The 24,594-nt window shown below is 49.8% G+C and overlaps 1 protein-coding gene across 4 annotated transcripts in view; it reads left to right on the top strand.

Moving 5' to 3' along the window:
• Positions 1-19,871, top strand: part of TTC39A (tetratricopeptide repeat domain 39A) — a 42,716-nt gene extending 22,845 nt beyond the window's left edge. For 2 of the 4 annotated variants that reach the window (XM_063106894.1, XM_063106893.1), the window contains exons 6-18: positions 593-657; positions 2,771-2,870; positions 3,577-3,642; positions 5,720-5,828; positions 6,283-6,350; positions 6,432-6,491; positions 7,372-7,533; positions 12,153-12,244; positions 13,732-13,852; positions 16,196-16,307; positions 16,714-16,828; positions 17,875-17,991; positions 18,558-19,871. In XM_063106894.1, coding sequence (XP_062962964.1) covers positions 593-657; positions 2,771-2,870; positions 3,577-3,642; positions 5,720-5,828; positions 6,283-6,350; positions 6,432-6,491; positions 7,372-7,533; positions 12,153-12,244; positions 13,732-13,852; positions 16,196-16,307; positions 16,714-16,828; positions 17,875-17,991; positions 18,558-18,681 — 1,311 coding nt within the window. In that variant the 3' untranslated portion in view covers positions 18,682-19,871. Of the gene's footprint in view, positions 1-592; positions 658-2,770; positions 2,871-3,576; positions 3,643-5,719; positions 5,829-6,282; positions 6,351-6,431; positions 6,492-7,371; positions 7,534-11,420; positions 11,527-12,152; positions 12,245-13,731; positions 13,853-16,195; positions 16,308-16,713; positions 16,829-17,874; positions 17,992-18,557 lie in introns of those variants that run through there. The other 2 variants (XM_063106896.1, XM_063106897.1) reach the window with 2 other exon arrangements.
• The last annotated feature ends 4,723 nt before the right edge of the window (positions 19,872-24,594 follow it).

Here is a 24,594-nt window from a genome sequence, read left to right as displayed (position 1 = left end):
CTGTGTGGCACTTGCTTTCTTCACCCAAACTAATGTGTGATGTTCCCTCATGTGGGCGTACCACAGTTTGTTTCTCCTTCCTCCTGCTGATGGGCATTTGGGTTGTTCATGGTTTTTGGCTAGTTTGAGCAATGGAGCTGTGAACATTCTTGAAGGTGACTTCTGCAGCCCATGTCCACCCATTTCCCTTGTGTGTACACCTAGGACTGGAGCTGCCAGGCAGGCTATAGGTAGGTATTGGTGCTTTACATCACAAATGTAATAAACACCTTTTTGTTGTAAAAACCACAGACAATCCAAAGATGAGCATCCCTCCCCTTTCTCACAGTCCCTCCACCTAGAGGGAGGCACTGTCAACCATTGGAAGTGGCCCTCCAGGCCTTTCTCCACACACACAGTATGTGTACATGTGAGGCTGGTAAAGGGGCAGGTGGTTGAGCCTGGGGCATTGTGGAGTTTTTGTTTGGCCAAGGGGTAGGGAGGCCTGGTTTGGCTGACCTCTGACCCCATCCCCCCAGGGGCCCACATAGATCTGGGCACAGGCAGGGGCTGTCTCTGTAAGGTCTGCTCTCAGCATCTCTCCCTCCTGCAGGATGAGAACATGGTGAGCTTCATCAAGGGCGGCATCAAAGTCCGAAACAGCTACCAGACCTACAAGTGAGTGGGGCTAGTCAGCTGCAAGCAAGGCCTGGAGGCCACAGTATCTAATACCCTGTCCTCCTCCAGCTGCTTTGTGGGAAATAGAGAGTACTGGCTGGAGGGCAGAAGCCTGGTGACTTAAGGCAGATTCCAGCACCCTCAGGACCTCAGATTTCTGGAATTCCCCTGGTTTTTCTAGCTGTATCTGTTCATTTGGTCCCCTGAGTCCCTACTCTGTGCCTGACCCTCTGCTAGGGGAAAATAAGACCCAGATTCTGCAGACATAGGAACACAGAGACACAGGAACAGTTATTTTGGGAACAGCAGCATAACTCTTACACATCCATTAAGGCCCAGTCCAAATGCCACTTGGCCCCTCTAGTACATGGGGATGGTGTATGTAAACACACACACACACACACACACACATTCTCTCTCTCTCTCTCTCTCTCTCTCTCCCTCCCTCTCCCTCTCTCTCCCCCTCCCTCCCTCCCTCCCTGAGGGCCAGAATCATTTCCATGCTATCTCTGGGTCCCTGATATTCATCACTGCACCAGGCACAGGCTGTTTATAGATGAAAGAATGAAGATTCAGTCCAGTGCACTTTTACCCAGTGTGGCTCCACAATCTCTTATCTGTGAGTACAATTCCAAAATCAGAGCTCTGAAAACCCAGTTCCACACCACCACCCCAAGTTTTGCATTAAAACTTATTTTCCATTAAAAGTTGATTTGAAACTATTTGCCATCTTTATCTTCCCCATTTAGTGTGACTATTTCTCTGCAGAGATACTGTGAGTTTGATTGCAAGGTATTGCTGGGGTAAAACACATCATACAGTATGTGGACACCATGTTACCTGGTGGGCCTGTGATAGAATTGTCCAAAGAAAACCAGATAAGTGCTCTGTCCCCTCCAGTCTCCCTGTAAACTGTTAGAATGATATCTCCAGAGCACATACCTTGTCAGATTACCCCTTGCCAGCTCCTGAGGGTCCTCTTGCTCCTAGAATAAAGTCCTAGGTCACTGCCCAGTCATTCCTGGGAACTCTCCCCTGTCCTCCTTGCCACATCTCTCACCTCACCTTGCCTCAGACCCTTGGGCCTTTCCTCAGTTGTTCATATATACCAAGCTGATTCCTACCTCAGGGCCTTTGGATGTGCTGTTTTTGCTGTCAGAAATATTTTCCACACCAGGCTAGTCCAAACTCACCTCTCAAGTTTCAGCTCAATTGTCACCTCCTCAGGGAAGCCTTCCCTTATTCCCAGACCAAGTCTGGCCCCAGACTTCTCCTTTGAGGCTCTCATCACCCTCATAGTGACTTGATGGGGATCTGTCCCTAGAGCAGGAGTGCTGGAGTGGGAGGGAAGGCAGCAGCCTGGTGGCTTTGCTCCCTGCTGTCTTCCAGTGCCTGGCACAGAGAAGCCTCAGTTAGTGCTTGCTGATTGAAAGCCCTGAGGATGCTCACAGGCCAGGGAGGAAGAAGGAACATCTTTAAAGCCTCTGTCTGGCCTGCAGGAGTGCTGGGTGATAGGCTCTGTGCAATTGGTGACCAGGAAAAAGAGGGTTGATTCCAATCAGAGACTCCAGGAAGACTTCCTGAAGGAGGGGGTATTTGAGTTAGCCTCGTGGTTCTCCATTGGAGGTGATTCTGCCCCCACGAGACATTTGACAATGTCTGGACACATTTTAGCTGTCCAACTGGGGAGAGGGAGCTACTGACATCTACTGGGTGGAGGCCAGGGATGCTGCTAAACATCCTCTGATGTATATAGGACAGCCCCCCTTCTGCACTCTCCCCAACAAAGAATTATCCAGCCTAAAGTGTCAGTAGTGCTGAGGTTGAGGAACTCTGTTCTAGACAGGATGCAGAGCATGAACAAATGCCCAGAAGTTGGACAAGACAGGGTACACTAGGGCCAATATGGCTAGAGTTCTGGAGTAAGGACTGTGTTATTACGGTGGGAGATGGGGTTAGAAATTCCTTGAATACCAGCTCTCTGGATTGCCAGGAATGTATAGGTAATTCCAAGATCAGCTTGGGTGAGAGTTAACCTTAGGCCCACTTGGAATGGGCCTCAGCCTCCAGCCCCCAGCATGTGGCTGCAACAGGACTTTACATCTCTCTGCAGGGAGCTGGACAGCCTCGTGCAGTCCTCACAGTACTGCAAGGGAGAGAACCACAGGCACTTTGAAGGAGGAGTGAAGCTCGGTGTGGGAGCCTTCAACCTGGTGAGTGGGAGTGTCCTCCCCACATTTCCCCAGTGTCTGGGCTTGAGATAAATTTCCTTGAATGTCTCTGCCCCACTGTGCCTGGCTGTGTGTCAGGCCCCAGGCCCCAGAGGTGAACCAGATATGCTGCCAGCCTTCAGGGGCTCACAGCTGGCCTGGGGCTGGGGCTAGGTACTTGCGCCAGCTCCAGAGAGGCCATCTGTGCATTTCTTCCCAAGTCAAGTTGGGTAGCTTGAAATCCACCATTGTGGGAGTCTTTATGGCACCAGAACTTGATAAACACAATACATTAGGGCTTTTTCTGCCCTGGAGAGATGGTTGTTATACATTTACCAGTGGGGCAGGGAAGGGGACAGGCCTGAAAACAGATGATGACTCAACAGGGGACAGAGACCCAAGTCCTCTTCCTGGGGGGAGTCAGGGAAGGTTTCTCAGGAGAGAGAGGGAAGCATTTGAGCTGGATCCTGAAGGAGCCACAGGAGTTTCCCAGGTGGGGAAGGACGTTCCAGGCAGAGGGAGCAGTGTGAGCCCACACAGGGAGGCCTGGAAGAGCTGTGCCTGCTCATGGGAGGAGCTGCTCAGGGACCTTTCCAAAGGTGGCAGTGGGTGGGATGGCTCTCTCCCCTCCAGGAAAAGCCTGTTTAAAGAGCAGGCCTTGGGGTTGGAGGTCCCTGCCCCACATACCCACCTGCCTCTGTTCCTACAGACACTGTCCATGCTTCCTGCTAGGATCCTGCGGCTGCTGGAGTTTGTGGGGTTTTCAGGAAACAAGGTAACCTCCTTCCTTCTAGCAGCCCCAACCTACTCAGCCCCAAGACTGGAGCTGGGCTGGGCATGGTGGGGCTGAGGGGCTGCATGGCCTGGGTGTCAGTCCTGGCTCAGCCCCACTCAGTGTGTGGCTGGACAAACTCCAGACCTCTCTGGGCCTCTGTCTTCCCTCTAGTTGAATGGGGTCAGTCATCCCTGCTTGTCTCCTCACAGGGTGGAGAGGCTCTGGAGTGAGGATGGGTAGGAAGGGTCTACGGTGGCCTGGGGTAACATTCTCTGAGCTTGACATGTGTGAGGAGACTGGTCCTTTCCCCCTCAGATACCTCCTCACTTCAAGACCTTGATCAAGTCCTTCCCCTAGGGACCATTTTCTGGTGCTATCATCTCATCCAGGAAATGCCCAAGGGAAACCCTATTGTTCATCAGACCTTGAGAGGGAACCATGGAACTCAAGTACCCAGAGACTTTACTGAGGGCAGGAACCTGAGTACCAGCCCCAGGTTGAAGGCAGCAGATCAGGGAAGGCTCCGTGGTGGAGGAGGCCTGGTGTGGTGGAAGGAGCACTGGCCCGGGAATCAGGATCAGTCCAGCCTCGTCCCCTTCTCCCTGACTCTGAGCAAGTCCCTCCCTCCTCTGAGCCTCTTTTCAGTAAAACAAGGGGCTTTGTATAGATCAGATAAGTGTTTCTCAAACACGTACTTTCCCTGGCCCTTCCTGACATTTGCCATGCACGTAGACCTCTGTGTTATTATTTATATATTATTTTTCTCAAAACCAACTCACAATTTTTACTTAAATTTATTTAAAGGAAACATGACTACATGAAAACCTGTATTATTTGTCATGATAAGAACATAATCAAAGGCCGGCTCGTGGCTCACTCAGGAGAGCGTGGTGCTGATAACACCAAGGCCACGAGTTTGGATCCCATATAGGGATGGCTGGTTGGCTCACTTGGGAGAGCGTGGTGCTGACAACACCAAGTCAAGGGTTAAGATCCCCTTACTGGTCATCTTTAAAAAAAAAAAAAAAAAAAAAAAAAAAATCATAAAAATAAATACTATGAGGGCCAAGCAAGCTCACGAAAGCCTAGCTAGATTGTGCGTTTGGTTAAGGCGCAGTCCAGGGCTCTCTCTTTGTGAGAAAGGGAGCTTAGGGTGAGAGAGTTTGGATACACCTGAGCACAGGACTGAGGCTCTCTCCTGGGCACCATCAGAAGGATGGAAAGAGCTGAGAAGGGAAATCCTCACTGTGACTCAGTGATTCCTGACGCCTTCCGTGACCGAGCCTTGGGAAATGTGGACTGGAGTCTCTGAGGGTCCCTTTCAGTTTTGTTTTCTTAAGAAGGCCCTTGAGTCCTGAGTAGGATTTCGGGATGATGATGGCAGGGCAGAGCATGAGAAGGGCTCGGAGGTGGGCTGGCATGGCCTGTCTGGCGAGGATGAGGGGTGGCGAGGCCCTGGGCGGGAGGGACCTAGGGCACCAGCTCGGGCTTCGTCTTTGTCCTGAAGGCAGGGGAGCCATGGAGGGTTTGAGGCAGGGGTGAGGCAGGTCAGATTTGTGTTTTAGAAAGAATAAGAATGTTCTGGAGGACAGACAGAGGGGCAGAGACCACAGGCATGGAAACAAGTGGGGTCTGGCCCCAGGCTCCTCTCCAGCCAGGCTCTGGAGGCTTCTCCAGGAAGCCTTCCCAGACTCCAGTCCTCCTGGCCCCACCTGTGCCTGTGGATGGGATTATTTCCTCCTTGTCATTCCCCCTCCCAACACACCTGGGCTACTTGGGCCCTCAGCACCCACCACAGTGAATACAGGGAGGAGTGGGGGAGGGGCTGCTGAGGAGGAGGGGACCACGAGACCCGGCCAGGCCTTTGTCTTGGTCTCTGCAGCAGTGTCCCCTTCCCCCCCGGGAAGGCAGCTGGGGCACTGAGAGGGGCAGCCCTTTGCCCACGGTCACACAGCCTGTGAGCAGCTGACCTGACCTGCACGGTTCTAGACTCCAACCCCAGTGCCCTCCAGACCCTGCCCCAGCAGTGTTGCCCTCACAACTGTTCAGTGACCACAGTCTGTCCCCCGGTCCCCAGGACTACGGGCTGCTGCAGCTGGAGGAAGGCGCATCGGGGCACAGCTTCCGTGCCGTGCTCTGCGTCATGCTTCTGCTGTGCTACCACACCTTCCTCACCTTTGTGCTCGGTAGGGGCCCCCTGGGTCCGGTGCTGGGCCCTGGGACTGGAGGTGGGTGGGGCACTGGAACCAGGAATAACAGAACCCCATCAGCCGCCCTGGGGCCTGGCCTGCGAACCACCTGTTTTCCCCCATGTGACTGGGTTCCAGCCTCAGTTTTCTCATCTGTGGAATGGGGATGGTCGTACCCACCTTGTCGAGGGTGTGAGATGCCGTGGGCAGCCCCTTGTGGTTCTGGGCACAGCCTCAGCGGGCACAGGCTCCTGGTTATTGAGCCCCGTGAGGTGCAGGGGCCATATCTGCTCTATATTATTTAATCCTCACCTCACCCTGGAGGTGGGAAGAATTATTATCCCCTTCACAGAGGAGGAGACAGCAGTCCCAGAACCCCCTGGTAGGTTGCTGGGAGGGTCACAAGAGCCAGTGGAGGTGACCTGTGTTATGTCCCCCCCACCTTCTCCAGGTACTGGGAATGTCGACATCGAGGAGGCAGAGAAGCTCTTGAAGCCCTACCTGAATCGCTACCCCAAGGTAAGCCTCACCCTCTGCCAGGCACGCCCAGCCCATGAGTGCCCCATGGACCCTCAGGGACCCATGTGTGTGTCATTGCAGGGTGCCATCTTCCTGTTCTTTGCTGGGCGGATTGAAGCCATTAAAGGCAACATTGACGCAGTGAGTGATGGGATCTGGGCCAGTGCTAGGGATCACCTGGGGTCTCCCAGGCCGGCAGGAAATCAGGCACACACAGACATAGTCAGGGACAGGGTGGATGGGGTGGGGGGCCCCAAGAGAGAACCAATGAGAGGGCAGGGACAGGAGAGGCACCTCTCACCAAGGCAGTCTGGGAAGACAAGGGAAGAGGTGACATCTGTGGTGAGTGGGATTTTGACAGGGAGATGCCGGACTGTAGCATTCCTGGAGAGGGAGGGGCTGGAGGGAGGCAGAGAGGTGGGAAAGACCGCTTGCTTAGTGCTTGGTGATTAGGCTGGAACCTGGCATGTGGAGTGGAGGTGCTGGGAGTGAGGGAGCTCAAGTTAGAGAGGGGGAGGGTCCCGCTCCTGGCAGAGACCCCAGTGCTAAGCCAGGGCCCAGGACAGACTCTACAATGTGGAGTTCCAGGGTCTCTGGCTGGCCCTAACTGTGATTCCCCAGGCAGCAGGACAAATGCCCCAGGCCCACATAACCTCACAGAAGCTACTGGAACCTTTGGAGTTTGCTATGAGGCACAGACATTATATCACTATAATATTAACCTTCCACTGCCTGTTATCCTCTCTGTTATAGCTCTGTCTCACCCTTTCATTTTGTGACCTAAAAACCAGAGTCCCAGAGAAGGGCAGTAACTGGGTCCAAGGTCATATAAGACTTAGGGGGTAGAACCAGGACTGAAGGCCAGACCTCCTGGCTCCTGGGCCTGCACCTAAGCCTGGCACAGGGCTGGACTTCCGTACCCTGGAGGAGGCTAGGTCTGCCGTGGGAGTTGGGAGGGTACAGAGGGTGGTGTGTGTGAGACCAGGTGGGCATCCACCAGCTGACCAGCAGGTGCCCACAGGCCATCCGGAGGTTCGAGGAGTGCTGTGAGGCGCAGCAGCACTGGAAGCAGTTCCACCACATGTGCTACTGGGAGCTGATGTGGTGCTTCACCTACAAGGGCCAGTGGAAGATGGCCTACTTCTACGCCGACCTGCTCAGCAAGGAGAACTCCTGGTCCAAGGTGGGCTGACACCACATGACAGGGGGCGTTGGGAGACCAGGGCCAACCCAGACTGGCCATGAGCACCCAGACCAAGGGCAAAACCCCTAAGTGAACACACATGTGTCAGCTGGAATCTAAACAGAACCATAAATTCTAATAAGACCCAGGGTTGGAAGGAACTAATGACCATGAGGAGCAGAGAAACTTCATACCTATGATGAGTCACTCAAGATTTTTAGGGCTGGCCGGTTAGCTCGGTTAGTTAGAGCGTGATGTTACAACATCAAAATCAAGGGTTCAGGTCCCCATACAGGCCAGCCACCAAAAAAAAAAGATTTTTAGTCACAAGGGACAGAAACATGGCTTATACTGTCTAGGTAAGCTCATACTGTTCAATAGAAGTGTCCACTGTAGTGGAGGTGCTCTATTTCTGCACCGTCCAAATATGGTAGCCACCAGCCACAAGTATAAATTGAGCACTTGAAATGAGCCTAGCTAGTGCAACTGGGAAAAAGAATCTTTTAAATTTTATTTAATTTTAGTTAATTAAACTTTGACTTAGCCACAAAGTGCTAGTAGCCACCTCATTGGGCTATGCAAATCTAAAACACAAAAGGCTCTTTGGCTCATATCACTGAAAATTCTAGGCACATCTGACTTCAGGTAGGGCTGGATTCAGGAATTCAAATGATGTCATCTGGGCTTGGTCTTTCCATCTGTGGCTGTCCTCTCCTCTATGACATCTTTGTTGTGCAGGCTGGTTCTCTTCATGTGACAGGCACGTTGGCCATGGGCTGCCCTTAACTCACATTCCTTGGTTTCAACTGAAGTCCCACAATTGAGCCTCATTGGTCTGGCTTAAGTCACATGTCAGTGTCTAGAACAGAGGGGTGGGAAGACCCCTCAAGGACTGAGAGTAGGAAAGGGGTGGTTCCCCGTTAGAAAAATGAGGTGATGTACCCAGAAGTAGTGTCAGGGAGTGGGACATTAAAGAGATGCCATGTAGGCAAAATAAAGCAAAACAGATGCCCACCCACCATAGATGAAACTTACCGTGGTAAGTGTTGAAATAAGTGTTAGCCATTTTCATCATAGTAATGATAGCACAGAAATCTGAACCAAGAGTCTTAGAATCATTTAGCTCATCAGAGAGCATCTAATCTGGTTTTAGTAAATACATAGCACATGTGACTCAATGACTTTATCCTTTGCCCATAGGAGACAATGCTAATCAATCCTGCTACTCTCCCATGAGTCTGGCTGTGACCTTAGCAGCTTTCTATGTAAAAGTCTCTCTTCAGTACCCCTGCCTGGGGACCAAGCTAAAGAGGGATTCTCTGGGTCTAGGGGAGGGAGTAGATTTTGCTGAGCTCCCACTGTATGTCTAGCACTGCCATTTCCTCCGCCCCACACCCTGTGAGGTAGAAGTTATTCTCTCCACTGGGCACGTAAGGGACACTGAGGCTGAGAGAGGGTGTGGGACTTTCTTGGACCGCATAGCTGTTGGTGACAGACAATGGGTTTGAGGACAGTTCTGTGTGTCCCAGAAGCCTCTGCTTTTCCCTGGCTCCCCAGGTCCTCCCAAGGAGGCACTTGCCCTGAGACCACCCTGCTGTTGCAGGTGCTTCCTCAAGCCTAGCCCATGTGGCCCAGCATTCATTCCTCGTCACCCCCCAACTCCCAACAAGAACAAAGCCTTGGGGAACCTTTTTGAACTAAAAGTGACACTTGAGGCCTTCCTGTGGAGTTAAGCGGGTAGCTGGGTCCACTACACAGGGAAGGGGGGGCTGGGGTGGCCACACAGCTGCTGTGAGGAGCAGAAGGAAGGCCCGGCCGGGCCTCCCAGGTGTCAGAAAGTTTGGCTGTGAGTCCCAGCTCAGTCCCCAGCCTGCTGCATGACTTTGGAGTGGTCAGTAGTCTCTCTCTGCAACACTCTTGGAAGGATTTCCTGTGAAAATGGGAGTTGTAACACCTTGGGTTTTGAGGCCTTGTCCATTCATAATCTCCAGCACTTGGACACAGAGTCCAGCTCTCAGGACTTGGCCATATGTGCCACCCCCTCTGTTTGGCATCCCTGTGTGCCTGAACTCTTCACAGTCGACCCTGTGGAGGCTTCGAGTTTCCCGCAGTGCTTGCAGCCTAGGAGTTGAGATGGCCAGGAACTAGGTGGTGACCACTGCCTGCTTAGTGCTGTGATGGGGGAATCCTGGGGAGCTCAGCCAAGAGGACAAGGAAGGCTTCTGGAAGAAGAGACCTCTGGGCTGGGTGTTGAAAAGAATTAGGGTAGCAGAGTGGAGAAAGTGAGAGGTCACTCCATGCCGGGAGAGCAGCAAGAGCAGAGGCCAGGAAGCCAGGGCGCTGCTGAGAGGTTGTGTGTGGCTGGGTGAAGGGTTTGTGGGTGGGAGTGCAGGGGGCTGCGGAGGCACCTTCCTCCTCTGAGCCACTTGCTGTAGGCTTCTTGAGGACAAGGATTGTCACACTTAGTGCAGACCCTAGTGGAGTAATCTAGCAAAATAAATGTTTGTGGAATCAATGGGCAAGCAGTCAAATAGCCCTGGGGAGACAGGACTCCCATGAGGGGAGACGGCTGCCATTTCCCCTCACTCAGCGTGACCCTCATAACATCCCTGGATGGCTTGGGTGTCTGCAACTCTAGCTCACTGCACGCATCCGAAATCCTGGTGCTCAGTGACCGCGAGCTGTCTGGGGGAGGAGGAAGGCTCTTGGAGGAATGAGCCCGACAGAGAAGAGACAGTGGCATCCCAGCAGAGGAACAGCACAGGCAAAGGCCTGCTGGGGTGCAGTTTAGGGAGTGGTGGGGAGGAAACAGTAGATGAGCCAGAAAAGGACTTTGGGGCAGGTCATAGAGGGCTTGAGCGGCTGTTTGGGCTTTATTCTCACAGCGGGGAGGAGCCCTTGACCACCTGTGGCTTAGATTAGTGCTTTGGGAATCCCACCTGCAGATGCTGGGCACCCCACGCGCCGGGCTGCAGGGCCTGGGGAGGGGCTGTTTGTCCGGGTGGTCAGGGGAGGCCTGTCCGGGAAGACACGAAAGGAGGCGAACGAGTAGGCCCCGTGGACGCCTCAAGGAAGACGGTTCAGGAGAGGGCGCTGTCGATGCGCCTGGGCCGGAGGGGCCGGGCAGGGGCTTGATGTATTTTGGGAACAGCCTGGAGGCCAGGAGGGGGGTGTCGCAGGCCATGACAGGGTTCCGTCCTCAGTGTGATGGGACACCGCCAGAAGACTTCCCGAGGGGACTGACGCCGCCAGGGCGGAGAGCGTGTGGGGAATGGCCGCGGGGAGGAGCGGGAGCGGGCGCCGGGGCAGGAGGCCGCGCGGAGCAGGACGGCACAGGCCGCCCCAAGCCTGCGGCCGGGGATCCGAGGGCGAGTCGCTGGGACTCGGTGGCTCCGTGTCGGGGGCAGGAGCGATACCAGGAGGTTAAGGAGGGGACAGGGAGCAGGTGCGGTGCTGGGAGACCTGCCACCGCAGGCGCTAAGACCAGCCGTTGCTCCCGCCGCGGGGGCGGGGCTGCCGGCGGAGGCTGCTTGCTGCCGCTCCACAGACCGGGACCCCATGTCCCCTCCGCCATCCCGTGCGCCACCTGGCCTGCGCGTGCAGGTTTGTGTAAGACTCCGTGATGCTGGCGCAACAGCGAAGCCACCTGACGCCTTGTCTCACAGAGCGTATCCCGTCGGCGGCACGGCCGTTTCGCTTCTCGGCCGCAGCCGGTCTCAGCAGCAGCCGCGAGAGGCACGGGCTGTGAGTCAAGGCTCGGCCACTAGAGGGCAGCACAGAGCCGGCCTCGCGCAGCCCTCGAGACTTCTGCGGAAGGGGCGTGGCACTCAGGGATGACTGCGCAGGCGCGGGGGGGTCCCCCTTCATGACTGTGGATCTAGTGGGCAAGGCCCTGGGGGCAGCTCCCAGCTCTGCCCCACTAGCTCCGAGGTCCCAGGAAGTAGAGGTGGGGTGCAGAGTCCTTCCCGGCGTTGTCTTTGGCATCAAGAAGAGGTGATGTGTGTGAAGTGCCCGGCACGCAGTCAGACGGTTCTACCAGGGCAGCCTCACACTTTTCTACATATCACCTGTCTGCATCTGACTTACACAGGTCCCACCCCTCCCTGGCTTTGCTCCCCTTGTCTGGAAGGTCCTATCTGAGGTCTCTGTGGATGTTAGCATCTCCTTCAAGGACTCACTCTGAAGTTACTGCTTCCCCGAAGCCCTGAGCACTCTCCCTGTCTGTGTGTCTCCACCCCAGCCTCAGCATGTCCTGCCTGTCTACTAGCTGCTTGGGTCCTTCTCTCCACCACCTCAGAGTGGAGAGGGTGGCTGCTTTGACAATTTTGGCATCTATAAAATGGGAATAACAACCTCCACGTTGCAGGGCTATTTTGAGAATCAGATATGTAATATATATAAAGAACCTGGCATAGGACCTGGGCTTATCCTCGATTTAACTCCCAGCTCAAGTCCTCAAGTTGCATCATCTTCCTCACCTCGATTCTCCCCTGGAGCTTGGGGACAGTGTTAGCTACTGTGCTGGGCCATGGTGAGGTCTGACTGAGGTGTTTGTGACAGACTGGGACTGTGATCGGAGGGGAGGTTGCTCACTTTGACTACTGCTCTGTCTCACACAGGCCACCTACATCTACATGAAGGCCGCCTACCTCACCATGTTTGGAAAGGAGGACTACAAGCCGTTCGGGGATGATGAAGTGGAGTTGTTTAGGTGCGTCCCACTGTGGCGCTCCCATCATAGGCCTCAGCTGTGGACAGACCAGCCAGGCTCTGCCCAGGCCACCCTGAACTGAGGGTACCAGGGAGGGAGGTGGTGGGGTAGTCAACTCCCTTGGCTCTGGGCTTCCTGCCCTGCCCCAGGATCATCCTATGCACCCATTGTCCCTCCCATTACTGCCTGTGCTGCTACTGCTGCTGCTGCTGCTGCTTGTTAGAGCCCTTTGAATCTGCTCAGAGGTTCTTTCACGAAAGCAGTTTTGTCAACAGCCTCTATCACCGAGCCTCTTTCATCTATCTGGTCAGTAGGACAAGTGTGGACACTGAGGTGCAGAGAGGGGACCTTCCATTCTGCCGAGTTAACCTGATACACTCAGAGAAGCTCAGAGAGCCCAAGATTTGGAATCAAACAATTAAACCCAGCCATTTTTTAGCTGTGTCACCTTGTACAGTTTCAGCATCTATAAAATGGGAATAACAACCTCTATTTTGCAGGGCTATCTTAAAAATCAAATATATATTTAAAGAGCCTGGCATAGGACCTGGAACCAAGTAAGCTGCCCACTAAGTGGTGGCTGTTTTCATTCTTCTCTATACCACCGTGTTTGCCTCCTGTGAAGGCTCCTTGGAGGCTGAGGATAGAGCCTAGAGCCTTCCCTCAGTCATTGTGAGGTTGGCCCCAATTTGCAGAAATGGATGTTTGTGTAATATGAGTTTCCTGGGCCACTGTTGTCATCATAATAGGGTGCTTGTCACGAATGGAGTGCCTGCTACTACAGCCAGCTCCAGGTCCCCATTTCATATAACTCTACCAGAAAGCCTGTTAGGGTAGATATCATGATCTCCATTTCAGAGTTGAGAAAACAGAAAGAGAGGTTTCACAGTGAATAATAATCAGGGGAAAGGTTTGGGGGACCCTCACACCTTTGTCCAGCTGTTTCCTGAACCTAAACGGCTGAAGCCTAAAGTCACAGCCACACCCCGTGACTGTGGCAGAAATCAGAGGGTGGGATGGAGCTGGGTGGGTGAGGCTCTCCCGGCTACACACCACGTTTTGCTCTGCCCTTGGAAGCAGCTGAGGAGGCCACAAGTTATGAGGCAAGAGTTAATTAAGGGTTTGAGCAGTTTGGTTAAACTTCCCTTGGGCCCTCCTGGGAAATGGGGCCTGGGAATGGAGGAGAGAGAACTAGGAGGCAGGACAGGCCTGGGGCAATTGGGTACATTCTCACCTCTGCCAGTTGGTGTGGAGAAGCCCCTGGCCTAGCCACAGGAAATGGCCAGGTCTTGGGGCAGGGCCTGTGAAATAAGGCCATAGCCACAGGCTGTTTCAGACCTACAAGGCTCTTTTGAGTCTGACACTCTCATCATACAGATGGGGAAACGGAGGACCAAAGAGAGGCCAGGCAGAGGCTGGGTGGGCTGGGGACCATCAGTCCTCTCACTTTTCTCATCCTCTCCCTGTCCTCCCTGTCTATTTTGCAGAGCTGTGCCAAGTCTGAAGCTCAAGATTGCTGGGAAATCTCTACCCACAGAGAAGTTTGCCATCCGGAAGTCCAGACGCTACCTCTCCCCCAACCCTATCTCGTTGCCAATCCCTGCTCTGGTGGGTAGGATGGTCTGGACTGGCCAGGCCCTACAGTTTAGGATTGTGGGGATTAGCTGAGAGTCACTGCTGGATGAAGGAGAAAGAACTTCATGCTTCAGGGGCCTGGAGAGGGTTTCACATTTCACCTGGGATGGGGGGGAGGAGCACAGATGAGTCTGCCCCTGCCCCTTAGAAAGTGCTGGTTGTTGGGGGAGGTGGGTGGAGACAGGGAGCAGGCCACAGATACCTGGAAGAAAGCACAGCTCTCCTAGACAGCCGTACGCTCCATCCCCAGGCAGAGGCATCACCTGGCTGGCTGTTCCCAGCCTGTCTGTTTCAGTCTTGTCACCATGATCGTAGTTGTTTACACTGTCCACCTCACTTGAACTACTAGCAACAATGACAGTAATAGCCCACACTGTTAGTGGACACTTGCTGTGTTCAAGGCTCCTTATACCCACTGCCTGTTGCCTCATTTGAGCCTCACATTAACCCTTTGGGTAGGTGCTGGTGGTATCCCCATTTTACAGAAGGGCTCATAGGGACTAACAGATAAGTAGGAAGGTAAAATAACTTGTCCAGGTTGCAACTAGTGAGTTGGAGAGTCCGAATTTGAACTCAGCAGTCTGGCTCCAGAGCCCATGTTCTGAGCCACTGTCATGGTGCTAATTCCACGTAGGATTTGAGTAGGCATTGGATAGGGTTCCAATTTGCTAAGAGTCCTTGTTGTTATTCCAGTAGTAAGGGAGCCAGAAAAGTAGGAACCCTGCTTCCGAGACTTTTGTCTGGTCCTGGCTCTACCATTGACTAATTGTATAACTATTCACTAACTGTGTAAATAGGTTCCCTCTTCCCTTAATGTAAAATGGGTATAATAACATATACCTTGCCTATTTCATAAAATGGTTATGAGAATCAGCTGATAAAATGTTAAATGCTTTGTAAACTGAAAAATTCAATAGAGAGAATTTTTAGAGCTTATATCCTGAATATTTCTAAGCAAGTTTTACAATTATTTTATAATTTAAAATATACAGTAAAGCCATTCTTATCAAATAGGGGAGGGGAATATTGTAGGAAGGGCAGGGGAAGCCACTATACTAAAAATTTAGTGGTGTATTTCCCAAACTGTAATCTGCGAAATACTACTTACGCATAAAGTAATTTCTGTGATTAAATACGTTTGGGAAAGACGGGCCTAAACAAAGTTTATATACTGTAGACTTTCTTGGAGCCTCTATATGCTAATCTGCATGGTGAGTCTCCAGAAAGAAGCTCGAAGATGCAGTTTTTCCCTAACTTATTTGGCCACAGAACCCTTTTTTTTTTTTTTTAACAATTCCTATTTTATTTATTTATTTTTTTTTTGTTTTGTTTTGTTTTGTTTTTTTGTCGTTTTTCGTGACCAGTGCTCACCGGTCATTCCTACATAGGATCCGAACCCGCGGCGGGAGCGTCGCCGCACTCCCAGCGCCGCACTCTACCGAGTGCGCCATGGGCTTGGCCCAACACAGAACCCTTTTTTTAAATGGAACATTTGCTAACTTGGAACCACAGAACAATTTGAGAAATACTGACCTAAATTTAAATTCTCTTCCTAGAACATAATGAAATAAAGTTCTTTCTAGAACTTTATATGTACAGATCACTTTCACATCCATTACCTGGCTTGATAGTTTAGGAAATGCTAATCTAAGCTAACAGAGTTACTATGAACGAAAATTTAATTTAGAATTCTGAGTTTCCTGGCAGTCAAGGCAAAGGATTTGGGATATGTTTTCTAGTTTTCCTGATGGTAACTTAGTTCTAAAGGAAATGGAATGTGAGTTGCATTATTGAGCCCATTGCTTTGGGGGAATAGTAGAGAAGGTGACAGTGGTCTTTTGGCACAAACTCTATTGTCCTGAAGTGCATAAATTATGGTTCCTCCAATATAAGAGGAGGCCCTGCCAGCTGGAGCAAGGAGGAGGACTTCCTGGAGAATGTTGGGCATGGCCTGGTCCTCAAAGGATGGGAAGGGTTTGGACACAGAGGTTGGGAGAGAGGGCATAATAGTACCCTGGGAAGCCATAGCAGAAAAGTAGCTGAAAAATATTGGCAGCTATGAGCAGAACAGTGAGGGCATGGGTCCATCTTAAATCCTCACTGGGGTAAGGTGAGATCTCAATAAGTAAGTGATAAGGCTCCCTCCATAATCCCCTCAAGCCTCCAGCTTCATGGGCTGGGCTGAGACTTGTCATGGAAGATTAGAGCTAGAAAGGCCTTTAATGATCCTCTGATCTGAGCTGCCAGTTTTATAGATGGGAAAACCGAGGCCCCATTGGGGAAGAAACCTATGACTGACTTGCCCCCTGCCCTCAGGAAATGATGTACATCTGGAATGGCTATGCTGTGATTGGAAAGCAGCCGGCACTCACGGACGGGATACTTGAGATTATCACCAAGGCTGAAGAGATGCTGGAAAAGGGCCCAGGTGACTATCCTCAGGCCCTTGAACCTGTCCGGCTAGGTCAGGGCTTTGCAGCTGAGGGTTTCCACTGCCAAAAATGTCCTTCCTCACTTTCCCCTGGTAGCTGTCCTTTGTCTTTCTAGACTGAGCTTCAGTATCAGCTCCTCCGAGCAGCTGTCCTTTGTTCCCCATGTAGGATCAAGGCTATCTATGGGCTCCCGCAGCCCCTGGGCTTCCTTCAGTGAGTCCTGACCACCCTGGATTGGCCTTGTCTTGGTATCTGTCTTTCCCTCTCAGACATGAGCCCCCTGAGGACAGGGACCATGTCTGATTCACCTGTGTCCTTGGGTCCAGCACAGAGTAGGGCCCCATGAGTAACTGCTGCAGGAATGAACAAGCCTGTCTCCTTCCCTCACACGCCTGTTTTCAGAGAATGAGTACTCAATGGATGACGAGTGCTTGGTGAAATTGTTGAAAGGCCTCTGTTTGAAATATCTGGGCCGTGTCCAGGAGGCCGAGGAGAATTTCAGGAGCATCTCTGCCAAGTAAGTGCCTCTGTGGCTGCTCTTGTTGGGCCTTGGTGTCCTGGGAGAATTTTCAGGGCTTCTCCATCCTCATGCCCACTACAATGGTTGACCCTGACCAGTCCCCCATTCACCACAAATGGACTAGTGTCCACTCTGTGCCAGGGCCTGTCAAAGCACAAATAATTCAGACCCAGCCCCCACAAGGCCAGCGAATTGCCCTGCTACAGGAGCCCATCCATGTTGTTTCAAACGAACAGTTTCCCCTGGAGTTTGTAATTCAGCGACTCTACCCTTACCCATGGGGAGCGCAAGAGTAACCAAGCTAGGATAACCAGGGCTATGCTAGAGGAAGCAAAGAGGACAGGAGGTACCCCAAGGAGGGACCTAAACCTAATGGGAAACACCAGAAAGGGCTTTTCAGGGCAGACATTTAAATTGGAAAGTTTATCAGGCACAGAAAACAGGGAGAAATAGTTTTAAATGGAGCAGGTATGGCATGTATAAATGCCTGGACATGGGAAAGACACCTGAGGTTGGGGTGACAGTGATTAGGTCCTTCTTTGCCTGGGTGAAGTTAAAGAGAGAAGGGGTTGGAGATGTAATGAGGAGGGCTAGACTGAGAATGGCCTGGGTGTTCAGTTCACAAGGCTCACCTTTATCCTGCAGACAGCAGAGAGCCAGGAGGGATACCGGACAGGGCAGACTTGGGCTTAAAAGGATATCTCCAGGCAGCATGGAGGGTGGTTCAGAGGGGACCAGATCTGAGACAGGAGACCTCCCAGTTTAATAAGCCGTTCAACCTGGAGAAAAGGGGGTTGGGGCTGAGGTAGGGGTGAACTAAGGACATGACAGGAGCCATAGGTTGTCAGGGAGTTGGGGCCCAGGACACAGGATTGGAAAGCTCTGTGTTGATCTGACTTTTGAGGGCTAGGTGGTGGGAAACTTCCAAAATTGGAATTCAGATCAGGAAATCCTCACATGAAGCTCGGGAAGACTGGGGAGGAGGAACCTGAAGGATGTCTCAAAGGCAAAGCCTGGGAGCCATGTCCTTTCCTGTTCTGCAGTGAAAAGAAGATTAAATATGACCACTACTTGATTCCAAATGCCCTGCTGGAGCTGGCACTGCTGTTTATGGAGCAAGGCAGAAATGAAGAGGCCATCAAACTCCTGGAATCTGCCAAGTAAGGCTTGGATAACCTCGATCTGTCCTTTGCTCCTTCTGAGCTCTGAAGCTCAGGAGCTGGCTAGGGGCCCAGGCAGCAGTGGGTGAGATTGCTGGCGAGGGCAGTATGTCAGTCCAGAGGCCAGGCCTGTGTGCCTGGGAACCCAGTTGTCACCTGGCATAGGAAGCCTTTTTCTTCAGCTTACAAGTGAGCACTTGGAATCCCAGAGGCCAGAAGTAAGTTGCCTCTGGTAACACCACAAGCCAGCTGCAGGGGTGTTGTGAGGAACCAGGTCTCTTGCCTTCCAGTGCAGGGATCTGTCTCCTGAAACTACCCATTCAAGCTTAGGGACCCAACAGGACCAGGAGTGGTTCCAGAGGGCATGATACCAGGAGTGAGGGGCTAATACACCCTTGCAGTTAATCCTTCCATTGGGCAGAGCTCAACTCTTTCTTTGGACATGGACAGGGATTTAAGCCTCTAAAAACCTTCCTTGTCTGGAGGTGTTCATACAGCTCAAACTGAAGGAATAGGACCTCTTGGAACAAGCAGCCTCATGTGTCTGATTCTGTGCTCATTTCCAGGCAAAACTACAAGAATTACTCTATGGAGTCAAGGACACATTTTCGAATCCAGGCAGCCACACTCCAAGCCAAGTCTTCCCTAGAGAATGGCAACAGATCCCTGGTCTCATCAGTGTCCTTGTAGCTTTGTGCAGCACTCCCAGGCTGTAAGACTAACAGAGACAGCCGGACAGAGCTCCTGGAAACATTTCAAAAGATCCCCTCCCCCTGACCTGCCCTGCCTTTGGAGTCCACCGGTGCTCCAGTGAGATGGCATGACATGGGTATCCATGCAGAAGCAAAGCCGGCATTTTCACCAGTGTGACCAATGACCTTTGCCAAGGGCAGAGCAGGTGGAGCCTCTGCCTGCCCTATCACACATACGGGTACTTGTTTTTCACTGTGATGTTTAAGAAAATATATGAATATTTACATTTTCCTTACAAATACTTTAATGGGATCATAGTTGGCTCTGAAAAAAACCCAACCACAACCAACCACCTGTAAATCTTTGTTTTCACCCATATTGATCTGAAGGTAAATCTCTTTATATGACGCCAAAGGCCAAATTGCTTTTCAAACTTCAGCAGGGTCTCAGCTTTCAGGGCTGGAAGAACTTTCAGAGGACCTGAGGAATGCCCAGGAGGGTCTGCACCTCAGGCTTTGACATTGCTGGGGGTTGGGCACAGAGGCCACACAGATACCCACTACCTTACTTCTCACGCTTCATTCCCTTTGTACCTTTCCAGTTTAAAAATCAAGCATGTCTTTTTAGTGACATAAAATTTGTAGAAAAATCAATCACTACCAGTAGGGAATGGGGACAAGGCCTGACGGAGGAGCTGTGCGGCCTTTTCTGTGCCAAAGCCAGGAAGTTTAGGGGGCGGAAGAGGGAGGTTCTCAGAAACCAGTCTGCATCCTTGTTGTATGCCAAAGTGAAACCACTGGGAATAATTTATGAAACATAAAAAAAATCTTCTGTACTTCAAGGTACATTTATTTACTGATAGCATTTTTCTTAAAAACAGAATGGTTATTCTTGGCCTGTTGTATATGTTTTAGATTTTTCAGTTAAGAGAAAAAAGAGATATTTAAGTAATAAAATTTGTACACTTAAGAGATCATGCAACATCTATTTCAGTAAAATATGTGTTGCTTGATGCAACATCTATTTCAGTAAAATATGTGTTGCTTGAATTCTTGGGCAGGGCAGAAAGTCTTGATCAGGAGCCAAATGGCCCATGTAGGTTTTATTTAGACAACACGATGTTTTAAAAATTTTTAAATAAGTTACCAACATTTGAAAATAAGGAGATTTCACAAATGAATCTGGTTTCTGGCCTCTAATAAAAGAAGAAAAAAAAAAAAAAGATGTGGCAACATTTAGCCTCATTCCCACAAAGCAACAATCAGCTGGAGCTAAGTAGAGGCTACTTTAAACACTTATATTACCTTTCTGGCCCCTAAAAGCATCTGATTTGCAACCTCTGGAACTGTTAAAGTGAGAACTCAAGTGACCAACACCAAATTTTACTATTCATGTTATAATGTCAGCACACTTCAACTTAACTATTTCCCTGGATAATGTACAACAGTAAAACTATTCATCTGTGAATACGTGACTCCCAAATGCATGAACACGATTTCTCTCAAGAGAAGAACCACAGTCAGCGTTTCTGATCTTGGTGTATTTAGTGCTTTTGAGCATCTACCAGGGGCTGGGTTAATATATTAATATATTAGGTAAAGCATATTCTCATTAGGAAAAAAAGCAAAAACCCTCATCAAAGATCATCTTCTGCACTTAGTATAGTCAGAGTAGAAATGCTATAAGATTTTTTTCTCAGTTTGTCAGAACTAGACAAAATAATGCTCTCCATGGAGAGCAAGCCTTTCCAAGCTATCTCTTCTGCAAAGCCTAGATGCTGAGAGACCAACCTGTTTCTAGGCTGTTGGGCAGGACAGGATGAGAGGCGTGATTAGAGACAGGCTGTTGACTGAGGATGGACTTCTGTGGCTTCCCCACATATTAGAATGCTGCTTATTGCTGTATCAAAGCAGCACTGATCACCTGATACCAAACATAATTTTCAACATTGCAGTTTCAAAAAGAAGTTATCTCAACGTTCATTTCAGATGCTTTTGCTTTTATTTTAAAGCTTTATGTCAGGATGGTGTCCTTGTCAACATTTGCTTTTGTTGATTTCCTGCTGGGCTTCATTAATTAGCATATGTCACTTTTACCTCTGCAGCCCTGGTTGCGGGCTGGATGATAAGTCAAATCAGTGGGTTTTGCCTCCTTTATCCCACGTGCAGCTTCTGAGATAGTCTATCAAAAACATTTATGTGAAGGAGAGTGAAAACTCTTTTTGGTGGCTGGCTGATATGGGGCTCTGAACCCTTGACCTTGGTGTTACAACACCATACTCTAGCCGACTGAGCTATCCAGCCAGCCCATGAAAATGTAGGTATCTAACAACACCATATCATTATGCAGGGGCCTTTGAAGGTAGAAATTCTGTCATAGGCCTCTCAGTGTCTTCTTTGAGTTATTTTTGGTCATTGCTTCTCTAATAGTGGAGACTTTTCCAGAACATCTGCCCTGGAGAGGCAGCTGATCAGGTGGAGAGTTTTGGCTCGGAAACTTGAATTCTAGTCCCAGCTTTCCTACTGATTTTCAGAGTGACCTTGGGAAAGTCAGAGATTCTCTAAAATTTAGCAATTTGGATTAGATTAAGGCTTTTTCCTGCTGTCTACAGTTGTGATTCTAACTCTAGCAAGTCTGTTTTCTGGGTTTTCCTTTTCTTTTTCTTTGTAGTTATTTGTGATTGTTATATTGTTTTCTGGGTTTTCATCTGCAAAATGAGGCAACAGATATACCTTTCTACCAAAGCCTTGTGTCTCCAAGCAGTTCAACCAGAATTAGGCTTCCTTAAACGGGGGGTTCTGCGGTAGCCAGGACACCCAGAGAGCAAGTAATCCTGTGCCACACAGATGAACTCAGTTGTTAGCAACTGTGTAACATGATCTGAACAGGCCCTTGGCAACAGAAAGTCTACCTCAGCCTCTCTCTGGTCCCAGGCCCTCAGAGGCAGGCTGGTTTCTAGCAGTGTGCTACTCCCTATCAGCTCTCCCACGTGTTGGCAGGTTTCCCTATTCCTTATCTCTCGAGTCAGGATGGGAGTGTTTCCAAGACAGTTATCGTCATTCATAGCAAAAAGTCATGACCTGACATCAAAGTTAGGACCCTAAAAGGCCAACACCAACCCAAAACTTGGCTGAGGTCCAGGTGGGAGATTCTCAGCAACTGAAGAATGGCACCAGGAGGTTTTCAGAAAGCCTCAACATGCTGAGTGCTAGAACCATTCTACAAGGGAATCAAATCCAGACACTTTTCTCTGAATTTACTCTCAAGCTCATCCTTCTAAGATGATGGGGGGTCAACAACAGTCTTCTTGTTTGCTTCAAATTTAAAGCCTAAGAGAGTGCCTTTTCAACCATGATTTCCTTGTGTCCTTAGCACCATCACAATCAGTAATAAATAAGAGGTGCCTGGATTTTTTTTTTTTTAAAGATGACCGGTAAGGGGATCTTAACCCTTGACTTGCTGTTATCAGCACCACGCTCTCCCAAGTGAGCTAACCGGCCATACCTATATAGGGATCCAAACCTGTCGCCTTGGTGTTATCAGCACCACACTCTCCCGAGTGAGCCACGGGCCGGCCCTAGAGATGCCTCGATTTTGAAATCCAAGCAGCAAAATGGGGACTTCTTATGCTCACCCTCAGATGCAGCTTTCCAAGGTTGGAAAGTGCCTTTCTGCTTGGGTTAGCACAGTTCCTTTGAAATCTTGTGCAAAGTTCATTACTGACTAATAGGTTAAGTCCACAAACAAGACGCTCATTTGGGGGCTTGAAAAACCCATTTCTAAATGAGCAATCTATGAATTGCTTACACTGTATAAAGCCAATTGGTAAGTGACAAAATGTAATAGATCCACTTGGGAAGGCATACAATTAATTACTGAAGGTCTCTATGGACTGCTAAAAGTTGACATTTAAGTTTATTTAGAGACATCACAGCTAACACCTTACAAATGACTGGATTCTTTTTTTGTTCACATTAACAAACACTTCATAATATCAGACACCATATGCTCTGGGGGAAAGAATAATAGCTAATATTAAGTGCTTACTGTCTACCAGTTGCTATTCTAAGCATTTTACATTTATGTAATCCTTATAACTACCCTATGAATTAGGGATGATTGTTGCCATGTTACAGATGAAAAAACTGAGATACAGGTTAAATAATTTGCATTAAGATCACACAGCCACTATGCAGTAGCAAGATTTAAAGCCAGGCAGCTTGAACTCTAAAGCCCATATTTTGTTGGTGGGTCAACTGTAGGTCAAACTGGTGGTCGAGCTGTAAAATTATCAGTTTAAAGTTGAATCCAACTTATACTGACTCTTGGGCCACTGTTAAGGACGGAAGAGAGACTGGCTAATAACTCAACCACGAGAATTCCTTGGCGGAGAACACCTGGAACATTTGTGTAGAATGGTTCCCCTTGACGACTTGGCATCATAAGGTAGGGAGAGGGTCTGACTTGGACAAAGACAAAAGAAAAAAGGAACCCTTAAGCAACACTAGTTGATCATAAATCATCGAGGGATGATGGAGGAAAAGGCATGATCTAATCTGCCCTTGGATAGGTAGAGTTCCGATCTACCACAGAGGTGGGAAGTGAAGCCTTTGCACAGATGCAGAGCCTCGGGACTGGATGGAGGCTTGAGGCAAAAACCACATACTAGAACAGGTTTGATATAATAAGAGGTGGGAACACTGGAAAACTGGGAAGTGTATGATGCTAAAGGCACTCAAAAACTTTCTTTTTAGTTTAAGCACCTATGAGTGCTTGGCTGGCCAATCACATCACATCTTGTGGGCCAAAGTAATCCATGGGCCAGAAATTTGTCACTCTTGGGCTACAGTTGACTTTCTGTAGTTCTCTCTGGAAAAGAGGTTGTGAGCAAATTCATAGTCCGAGAATAGCCTGGTATAAAAATATCCAACTTTTGTGTTCTATTAATTACATGGGGTAGTGGATAAAAGCATAGACTGTATTCACAACTTAGTCGAACTGCTTCATTCCTTTGAGAATCAGTTTACTCTTACATAAAATGGGACAATGCCAACTGATTCAGAGGACTGCCGAGGATAAAAAGAAATCATGTAAGTAAATAGTCTATGTAAAGTTATTGGCTCACATATATTGTGGGAAAAGTGATGGGTTTGGCCTGGGGGATGACTAAATCAGTGGCTATCATGCTGCCATTAAGGTTTTTCCATCTGAGGGCTGGCCCGTGGCTCACTCGGGAGAGTGTGGTGCTGATAACACCAAGGCCATGGGTTCGGATCCCTATATAGGGATGGGCGGTTAGCTCACTGGGTGAGCGTGGTGCTGACAACACCAAGTCAAGGGTTAAGATCCCCTTACTGGTCATCTTTTTTAAAGAAAAAAAGGTTTTTCCATCTCTTGGCTTTGTTCCTGTTATTCTCTTGAACTGGCTTCTCTGCATGGCAAGGGTACATGGTGATTTAGGCCTCACGTCCTTAGTGTATGGCCAGTGAAGCAAAGGGCTTCTTTTCCTAACTCTAATATGATAAAGCCAATTAATCTCACTTGGCTCAAATGTCCATCCCTTAGGCAGTGGTTCTCAAAGTGTGGTCCCCAGACTAAGCAGCATTAGCATCATCTGGGAACATGTTAGAAATGCAAATTCTTAGACCTAGAAATTGTAGGATCGATGCCCAGCAATCCAAGATTTAATAAGCCCTCCAGATGAATCTGATGCACATTAAAGTTTGAGAACCACTGCCTTACAGGTACTATAATTGGCCCATCTTTGGTCATACTACCAGTGGGGTTATTACTAGTAGTACCGGGCAGACAAAAACACCACAAATCTACTGTTATGTCCCTTCTTTCAAAAGTTGGTATACAGGAACTATGATTTGCCACATTCCCAGGTAAAGGGGAGGATGAGGACGG

The sequence above is a fragment of the Cynocephalus volans genome, chromosome 8 (genome assembly GCF_027409185.1).
Source record: "Cynocephalus volans isolate mCynVol1 chromosome 8, mCynVol1.pri, whole genome shotgun sequence".
Classification (NCBI taxonomy): Eukaryota; Metazoa; Chordata; class Mammalia; order Dermoptera; family Cynocephalidae; genus Cynocephalus; species Cynocephalus volans.
This window is presented reverse-complemented; position numbering and strand designations above follow the sequence as displayed.